Source organism: Aegilops tauschii, chromosome 4 (assembly GCF_002575655.3).
Source record: "Aegilops tauschii subsp. strangulata cultivar AL8/78 chromosome 4, Aet v6.0, whole genome shotgun sequence".
NCBI lineage: Eukaryota > Viridiplantae > Streptophyta > Magnoliopsida > Poales > Poaceae > Aegilops > Aegilops tauschii.
Genome location: NC_053038.3, coordinates 392,155,808 through 392,165,705, shown reverse-complemented (window position 1 = coordinate 392,165,705; position 9,898 = coordinate 392,155,808). Strand labels below are relative to the sequence as shown.

Genomic DNA, 9,898 nt, shown 5'->3' with positions numbered 1-9,898 from the left:
TGGCAAAGGCATGGTTGACTGGTGGAACACCTCGCTCGTTGAGTGGTTGAAGTCACCGGATCCAATATATCAGTGGGAGATTAGTGAAGCAAACGAGCACAAAGTCGATCTGACAGCGTGAGAATTTGGACTTCCACTCAACAAGTTTAACAATGAATCAATATTGTTGAACATGTGTACATGTACGTAAGTCTGGGTTCTGTATGCAGTATCTGTAGTATCTGTAGTATCTGTCTTCCTCTGTATGTACGTGTATCTTAGGAGACAAGATACCGGTCACACCCCTTGTACCTATATATATGTGCCTAGTGCACGATCAATCAATTATCGATGCACCAAATCATTCTCTACATGGTATCTATCGCAAGTCGATCTTCCAGCTTCCGCTAACCCTAGCCGCCGCCTCGGGCCGCCGCCGCCGCCGCGACCTCCCGCCGCCGCTGCCGCCCCACGCCGCCGCCGCCATCCCTCCTCCCCGCGCGCCATCTCCCCACCGCGCGTCTTCTCCTCCACGCCACGCCGCCCCTTCCCGCCGCGCCGCCTGCCTCCCGCCGCCGCGCCGCCTCTCCTCAGCCGCGCCGCCGCCTCCCTCCCCACGATCTCATCGCCATGTCGTCCAACGCCTCCACCTACTCCTACCCCTTCGCCATCGACCCTGCGGAGATCCGCGACATCAACGTCCATGCACGCGTCCCCGTGATCCTCGACGCCTCCAACTCCACGTACTTCGCGTGGAAGACGTATTTCACGCTGCTGTTCCGCGATAACAATCTCGTGGATCACGTGGATGGAACCGTGGACTCCCGCACCATGGTGGACGACGCCGAGTGGACCGCGATCGACGCCACGATCATCCGGTGGTTCTTCACCATCATCTCCAAGGACTTGTTCCACACGGTCGTGAGCGCCGGCGACGACGCCCGCGCCCTGTGGGTCAAGCTGAACGGCCTCTTCACCGACAAACAGCTTCAGCGCCGCATTTTTTGCAGCAGGAATTTTTTGACTGTCACCAGGATGAACAGTCCATTGATGACTACTGCCGCCGCCTGAAGACGTTGGCGGATGAGCTCCGTGATATTGGAGCCAAGGTGGACGACGACCTCCTCCTCAGCACGCTCACCGCCGGCCTCAACAAGGACTTCGGCAACGCCGACTCTAACCTCACCTTGATGCCGGAGCCCTCCTTCCCCAAGTTTGTGGCGTACTTGAGGTTGGAGGAGCGCCGGATGAAGGGGGTCAAGAAGCGTGTGCAGCACCACGCCCTCGCAGCCGGCACCTCGCGCGACGCCCCTCCACCGACCGCCCCACCCGCGCCGCGCCAGCAGCTGCCGCCACCAGCGCCCCCGGGGTACTTCCCCCTCCCGCCCCTCCTGCTGCCCCCCATCAGCTGGGTGGCGGGCGCCGCGACAACCGCCGCGGGGGCGGCCGCAAGCAGCAACAGGCGCCGGGGGGGGGCCTCGTCAGCAGCAGCAGCAGGTGACTCCCCCATGGACGCACGGCACCAACCCGTGGACCGGCGTCGTTCACGCGTACTCCATGCCGGTCCCTCGGGCTCCGGCTCCGGGCATCCTTGGGCCCCGCCCGGCGGGTCACCAGGCCCTCTTCGCCGCGCAGAACGCCCCCCCCCCCCGCCGACGCCCTCCTTCGGGTCCGCGCCGGCCTATGGTGCCGCCGCCACGCCGGCCTATGGGGCCGCGCCCGCCTACGGCGCCGCCGCTGCTCCGGCCTTCGGGGCTGCTCCCGCGCTGGCCTACGGAGGGTTATACCCTCCTTTGGTGCCGCCGCCGTGGGACCCGGCCTTGCTCGCTACACTGCACTCCGCCCCGTCACCGGGCTCCTATGGTGGCGGTGGTGACTGGTACATGGACTCGGGCGCCGCTGCTCACATGACTGCTCATCCCGGTAACCTCACATCTGCCACTCCCGTTCATACTCCCACCCGTATCACCGTTGGTAACGGTTCCTCCCTACCCATTACTCACGTCGGTCATATGTCTTTTCCTTCTACTTCCACTCCTGTGCATATGTCGAATGTTCTTGTGTCTCCTGACTTAGTCACTAATCTTGTTTCCGTTCGTCACCTTGCTCGTGAGAATCCTATAACTGTTGAATTTGACGATATCGGTTTTTCTGTGAAGGACGCCCGTACACGGATGGTGCTCCACCGATGTGATAGCCCGGACGAGCTTTATCCAGTGCATCCCTCTGGCGCCACCACCACCCGTCGCCCCGTCGCCTTCGCCGCCAGTGTCGATCTTTGGCATGCCCGTCTCGGTCATCCCAACTCCACCGTTATGCGTCAGATTCTTCAGAGTTTTTCCTTCTCATGTAATAAGGTCGACGATCACACTTGTGAGGCTTGCCGTCTTGGCAAGCACGTTCTTCTTCCCTTTAGCGAGTCTACAAACATTTCCACCTTTCCATTTCAGTTATTGCATAGTGATGTTTGGACGTCCCCGGTTGCTAGCAACACGGGCTATTTATACTATCTGGTGATATTGGATGATTTTACTCATTATGTATGGACCTTCCCTCTCCGTCGCAAGTCCGACGCTCTTGCCACACTCACCGCTTTTTATTCATATGTCACCAAACAGTTCGGTCGTCCTATTCTCGCCTTGCAAACTGACAACGGCAAGGAGTTTGACAACGTCGCCGTCCGCAATTTACTTGCGTCCCACGACACCATCTTTCGCCTGACCTGCCCCTACACGTCTCAGCAGAACGGTCGCGCCGAGCGCGTCCTTCGCACGCTTAATGACTGTCTCCGCACGTTGCTCTTCCACTCCTATGTGCCTGCTCGGTTCTGGCCGGACGCACTCGCGACCGCCAGCCTCCTCATTAACATTCGCCCCTGTCGTTCCCGCTGGAACTACACCCCTCACCAGCTCCTCTTCGGTGCAGTTCCATCTTATGATGGTCTTCGCATTTTCGGGTGTCTCTGTTACACTAGCACCGCGTCCACTGCTCCTCACAAACTCGCGCCCCGGTCACTTCCTTGCATCTTCCTTGGCTATCCTCCCAACACCAAAGGTTACCGGTGCTATGATCCAGTCTCCCACCGCGTTTTCACTTCGCGGCAAGTGTACTTTGATGAGCTTGTGTTCCCGTTTCAGCAGGTACCGTCACCCTCGGAGTCTCCTGCGGCACGGTTCGTCCCTGCCTCCACCTCTGGTGGACCGCCCAGCTGCGCCCGGGTTCGGCACTGCCCGCGCTCCCTGCGCCGGCGGCCCCTGGCGCTGCGGCCCCTGCAGCGGCCCCCGCCGCGGCCCCCGTCGCCGTGGCCCCCTCGGCCGGCCCCGCTGCGGCCCCCACCGCGGCCCTCGCCATGGCCCCCTGAAAGAACATGCGGTGCCCTCATGTTTGGTTTTGGTAATTGATGACGATCTCTATGGACTAATGGTTGCCTTGAGTTATATTTGAAGGATTTGTCCATAGGCATTTCTTGAAGTTCATGTGTTGGTTTCAAGGAGTTTATGTGGTAATCAAGGTGTTATTAAGGAATTATGCAAAGATTGGTCATGTGAGAGTTGAGCTTATTGCAAGCATGTCTTGGAGAAGAAGATTGTGTGATCATTCATGTATATCTTCAAGACATCATCCAAAAGAAGAGAGTTGAAAAGATTCAAGGTTGATCAAGACTAAGTCAAGAGTGAATCAACTTGATCAACTCACAAAGCGTAGAAGATGTACCGAGAGGGATCAAGCGATCCCATGGTGTGGTTGCGGTGTGCAAGTTCAAGTGAAGCATCATGAAAGAGATCAAATGCTTGAAGCTTGCCGTCCATTGTGGTGACAATGGACTTGTGAAGATGTTGCGGTGTGCAAGTTCAAGTGAAGCATCATGAAGAGATCAAATGCTTGAAGCTTGCCGTCCATTGTGGTGACAATGGACTTGTGAAGATGTGCGGAAGAGTGGCTCACCCATAGTGGAGTATGGGGGAGCAATCAACTAGTCTTCATCGAGCCAGCGCAACCAAGAAAGGTGGTCCAACTTGAGGGAGTCAAGATCGTCATCATCTAGCTCAAGTGGACCATGTGCAAGGCAAAGGTTTGCCCTTGACAGGTTTTCTATTTTACCGGTCTCGTGATGGTAGTTGGGAGACCGGGTTATAGGATCGATTGCCGTACTATCAAGGGCAAACCATTGATCGTATCATTCGTAGAGAGCTCAAACCATTGCATCCTTGCATCATCTTTCTTGGTTCTTGTTTGGTTCTTCTCTTTGTGAGTTTTGGAGTCTATGGTCATCTTGATGACAAGCTTGAGTTCATCGAAAACGGAGTTCACTCGCATCTTCTATGATGTTTTCGATGTTCGAAGGTTATGCCGGTTCTTCTCGGTTGGAGGTTTCACTCCTCTATTTTGTTGGCATACCTTCCTTGCCTCTTCTTACTATAACAAGCTTAGGGGTATTCTTGTTCTCGGTTGGAGGTTTCACTCCTGTTTTGATGCTACTCGTCGTCTTGTATCCAACAAGCTTGAGTTTGCTCAATTCGGAGCTCATATGCAGAAGTTATGGCAGTTTTGGTTTCCCGTGGAGTATTCTTGTTTTCGTGGAAGTGGCTTTAGGATGGTCCCAGCAGTAGTACCGCGGTACCCAGCGGTAGTACCGCTTAGGGGTCACAAGCGGCAGTACCGCTCCGCAGCGGTAGTACCGCTGGTGGGTACTCAGCAGTAGTACCGCTACGGTACCAGGCCCCTACCGCGTCGACTCGAGGGGTCATTTTTCGTGTCGGATAGTGCGGTACTTCGCAGCGGCAGTAGGGCGGCAGTACCGCTCACGAGCGGTAGTACCGCCCAACCACCGCGGCAGTACCGCTCGTGTCTGTCACTCTCCTGCCCTCCAGACTCCACGTTAGTACCGCCCGGGGGAGCGGTAGTACCGCCCTCTGCGGGGCTGTTTTGGGGGTAACGGTTGGATTGTTCCCCCCACTATAAAAGGGGGTCTTCTTCCCCAATGAACCCAATCTCTTGAGCTCGTGTTCTTCCCCCATTATTGACCTTCTTCGAGCTTGCTAACTCTCAATCCCTCCATGGATTCTTGCTAGTTTTTGAGGGAAAAGAGAGAGGAGATCTAGATCCACATTTCCACCAATCACTTTCTCCTCTATGTGAGGGGAACCCCTTGTATCTAGATCTTGGAGTTCTTGGTGTTCTCCTTCTTGTTCTTCCTCTCTTTTTCCTCCCTAGCATTAGTTGCTTCGGTGGGATTTGAGAGAGAAGGACTTGGGCAATCCGTGTGCCCTTGCCATTGCATTTGGTGCATCGGTTTGACTTCTTCACGGTGATACGTGAAAGTTACAAGTTGAGAAGCTTATTACTCTTGGGTGCTTGGTACCCTTGAGCTTGTTCCTCTTGGGTGCTTGGGCGCCCTAGACGGTTGGTGGTGTTCGGAGCTCAATCATTGTGGTGTAAAGCTCCGGGCAAGCGTCGGGGTCTCCAATTAGGTTGTGGAGATCGCCCCGAGCAATTTGACGGGTACCGGTGACCGCCCCCAAGGGTTGCCAAAGTGTACGGGTTCGGTGACCGCCCCCAAGGGTTGCCATTTGTACGGGTTCGGTGACCGCCCTCAAGGGTCCCTTAGTGGAATCATGGCATCTTGCATTGTGCGAGGGCGTGAGGAGATTACGGTGGCCCTAGTGGCTTCTTGGGGAGCATTGTGCCTCCACACCGCTCCAAACGGAGATTAGCATCCGCAAGGGTGTGAACTTCGGGATACATCGTCGTCTCCGCGTGCCTCGGTTATCTCTTACCCGAACCCTTTACTTATGCACTTTACTTTGTGATAGCCATATTGTTTCTTGTCATATATCTTGCTATCACTTAGTTGTTTATCTTGCTTAGCATAAGTTGTTGGTGCACATAGGTGAGCCTAGTTGTTGTAGGTTTTGTGCTTGTCAAATTAACCGCTAGGTTTATTACGCATTTGTTCAAGCCTAAACCGTAATTATTTTAAAGCGCCTATTCACCCCCCCCCTCTAGGCGACATCCACGATCTTTCACCCCCGCCACCCCGGCTCCCTTGGCGGCTCCCGTCGCCACGGCCGCACCCCTCACCGGTGTGGTCACTCGGGCTCGGACTGGGACCCTGCGTCCCAGCACGCGCTATTCGTCGGACGAGTACGCATGTGCGGCTTCTACCTCGACGCCGTCCCCGCTCCCCACCTTCGCTCGCGCAGCCCTTCGGGATCCGAACTGGCTAGCTGCGATGCGTGAGGAGTTTGACGCCCTGCAACGCAACCGTACATGGCAGCTTGTTCCGCGGCCACCCCGTGCCAATGTCATCACTGGCAAGTGGGTCTTCCGCCACAGGACTCGCCCCGACGGGTCTCTCGAGCGCTACAAGGCGGCGTTGGGTGGTGCGCGGCTTTCGCCAGCGCGCCGACGTGGACTTCACCGACACCTTCGCCCCGGTTGTTAAACCGGCACGATTCGCGTTGTTCTCCAGCTTGCTGTTTCTCGCGCTTGGTCTGTCCACCAGCTCGATGTGTCTAATGCTTTCTTGCATGGCCATCTCGACGAGCAGGTGTTCTGTCAGCAGCCGACTGGTTTCGTCGACACCGACTATCCGGACCACGTGTGCTTGCTCTCCCGTTCTCTCTACGGGTTGAAGCAGGCGCCTCGGGCCTGGTACCAGCGGATCGCGACCTTCCTCCAGCAACAGGGGTTCCCGTCCACACGGTCCGATGCCTCCCTGTTTGTCTACCACCAGGGCCCCGTCACCGCGTACCTCCTACTGTACGTCGACGACATCATCCTGACTGCGTCCTCGCCAGCGCTTCTTCAGCAGATCACAGCTCGCCTCGACACAGAGTTCGCCCTCAAGGACTTGGGGGCTCTCCACTACTTCCTCGGCATCGAGGTAGTGCGCCGGGCTACTGGCTTCTTCCTGCACCAGCAGAAGTACGCCTACGAGCTTCTGGAGCGAGCGGGCATGCCTAACTGCAAGCCTGCTTCCATGCCTGTCGATACGAAGGCTAAGGTGTCCGCTGTCGAGGGCTCTCCAGCGTCCGACGCTCCCTTCTACCGCTCTATCGTTGGTGCGCTTCAGTATCTCACACTGACGCGTCCGGACATTCAGTATGCTGTCCAGCAGGTGTGCCTTCACATGCATGCTCCTCGTGACACCCATTGGGCTCTCGTGAAACGTATACTTCGGTACATGCGTGGCACCACAGCCATGGGTCTCACCCTGACGGCCTTGCCAGACACCAGCCTTGTCGCCTACTCCGACGCCGACTGGGCTGGGTGTCCCGACACTCGACGCTTCACTTCCGGCTATTGCGTCTACCTCGGGCCCTCTCTGATTTCGTGGTCGTCTAAACGACAACCCACGGTCTCACGATCGAGCGCCGAGGCTAAGTATCGGGCCGTAGCCAACGCCGTCGCGGAGTGTTCCTGGCTACGACAGCTACTCCAGGAGTTGCTATGTGAGGTCACCAAGGCGACGCTCGTCTACTGTGATAACGTCTCCGCGGTGTACCTCGCTGCCAACCTTGTCCATCACCGACGGACGAAGCACATTGAGCTCGACATCCACTTCGTCCAGGAGCACGTCGCACTTGGTCGTGTTCGTGTTCTACATGTGCCCACCGATCAGCAGTTCGCCGATGTGATGACGAAGGGACTACCCACCTCGACTTTCGAGGGCTTTCGGTCCAGTCTTTGCGTCACCGGCGACGCTTCGGCTGGGGGGGGGGGGGGGGGGTTGTTGAACATGTGTACAGATACGTAGATCTGGGTTCTGTACGCAGTACCTGTAGTATCTGTCTCCCTCTGTATGTACGTGTATTTTAGGAGACAAGATACCGGTCGCACCCCTTGTACCTATATATATGTGCCTAGTGCACGATCAATCAATTATCGATGCACCAAATCACTCTCTACAATTATATTACTAATTTATTTTCAAAGGAGTATACAAAATTTTGTTAAGTCTTTGTTAGAAAAATTATTAATATTGGTCAACTATCTTAGCCATCCGATCAGCTTTGTACAATCTGTGATTAGTTGGGATTCTTCCTGTTGTTTATGGACTTTTTGTGTGTGATCCTTTTGAGCTCTTTTTCGGTATTTCTTCTTTTTGAGTTGAGTGGGGGAGAATTATGGAGGTTTCGCTTTTCTTTCATATATTAATTTAATTTAGTTATATTTATAAATAGGAGCATAACTATATAGTTGAAGATTCCATGTGTGATAGTTTTCCATCTTAAAGCTTTGCACCTTAGTATAAAAAATTGCGTAATTGTCCTAATTTTTTGTTTATCTTGCTATAATTATTTTCTTGTAACTGTGTAGCATATTCTTTGTATATTTATCTAGCATAGAATTAATATTCACAATTTAATCTATGTAGTATATATATTTTATAAGGGGCAAATATATGTGGGCAACGTGTATGGAAATTAGTCTTCTAGTCTTGTGAATTTTCAATATGAGCATATTTATGCATGTACGAATCTTCCACCACATGCCGATTTCATCATATCAATTGCCATTCCAAACTCCTAAAATGACTTATCTCACAAACCGTTGATTTAGTTAGCGATCTATCTTCACCGGTGAGTTCGTCTTGACGAAGGCTTAACACAATATCCCATGATATTTTGTCTGGACTAAAAAATCGATTGCCACTAGGTGCCACATTATAAGTATGAACATATATGTAACTTCTCGGCCAGGATCTTCAAGACCAGTTCTTTTTTTTTTGAGAGATTAAGACCAGTTCTTTGGTGATAAATGATGTGTTATGATAGTGAAAAGAAACTTTACAATGGAGATTAAACATGTTAAGAAATTATCAGAGCTAGTTGTGTGTAGCGTGGAATTTCATGGGAATTGGAACAACATTCATTATTTTTCACCTTCTAGAAGTATGAACATATATTTGTGTGCTACATCCAAAAAATAGCATATTCACGATGGGATATTCAACGAAGCAAACTGTTGATGCTGGGGCTCGGCGCCTCACTTTGCAACAATGGAGTGTTTGGCTTCAGTTTCTTGCTCTGTAGATTCGTTTTTATTAATACAGAATAACTCTCCCTCCTGATAAGAAAACTCGGTATATATATGTAGGAGTATATAAAATTCTCAGGTTAGTGCGACATAGAATCGAAGATCTGATCTCCAGTCTTGGTGAGTTATTAGCCCATCCCGACGATATTAGATGATTTTGTGACATCAAAAAATTAGATTGCATCTAATTCAATATGTCATCAGAGTTTAGAGGACCCCCGCTCCTGACGCCGTCGACGAGTTCTTCACCACGGCAGACAAGGTGCTGCTCGCCCCCAGGGCTCCTGGCGACGGCGTCGCGGCCCAGCTCGATGAGGTGATCGCGGCCTCGACGGCCGTGCCGCTCGATTTCGTAGAAGAAGCAAGGAAGTCGAAGGGCGAGGAATCGGTGGACATCCCGGACGTGTTCAGCCCAACGCTCTCAGGTTCATGCCACAGCCCAGCGCTCCGCAGCTGCCAGACCCCGACGGCCGCGGCCACGGTTGCTGTCGAGCTGGGGGCAGTCACGCAGCAAGTTCAACTCCTGGAGATTGCTGAGTCTTCAGCTGCGCCTCGACGCCTCTTCTGCGACAAACCGACTCCCCTGCTCGGTCTGCCCTCGTCCAAGCGCAGCTCTGCTCCCCCCAAGGCGCGTGCCACGTCCGTTACCCCACCACGGCAGAGCGCGCGCCAAGCAGCCCAGAACTGCAAGGTGCCAGTTGCTCAACGCGGCACGCTCCGCCTGGTTCAGGGCCTTGGCCTACTTGGGCCAAAAGAGAAGATGACGAAGAAGGCGGCGGAGGCACTCGTGCGCAGGTTCGACGAGCCCCTCTCCGAAGAAGACATCGCCGTCATCGCCAAGCTTACCAGAATGGGCACGGAGGCCCTACGCATCGCT

The 9,898-nt window shown here is 54.0% G+C and overlaps 1 protein-coding gene across 1 annotated transcript; it reads left to right on the top strand.

Moving 5' to 3' along the window:
- The first annotated feature begins 609 nt into the window (after positions 1–609).
- On the top strand, positions 610–3,340 carry LOC141021906 (uncharacterized). Its single transcript, XM_073497760.1, has 5 exons — positions 610–933; positions 1,014–1,902; positions 2,056–2,249; positions 2,430–3,033; positions 3,120–3,340. The coding sequence occupies exons 1-5, from the start codon at positions 610–612 to the stop codon at positions 3,338–3,340; spliced, it is 2,232 nt and encodes a 743-aa protein (XP_073353861.1).
- The last annotated feature ends 6,558 nt before the right edge of the window (positions 3,341–9,898 follow it).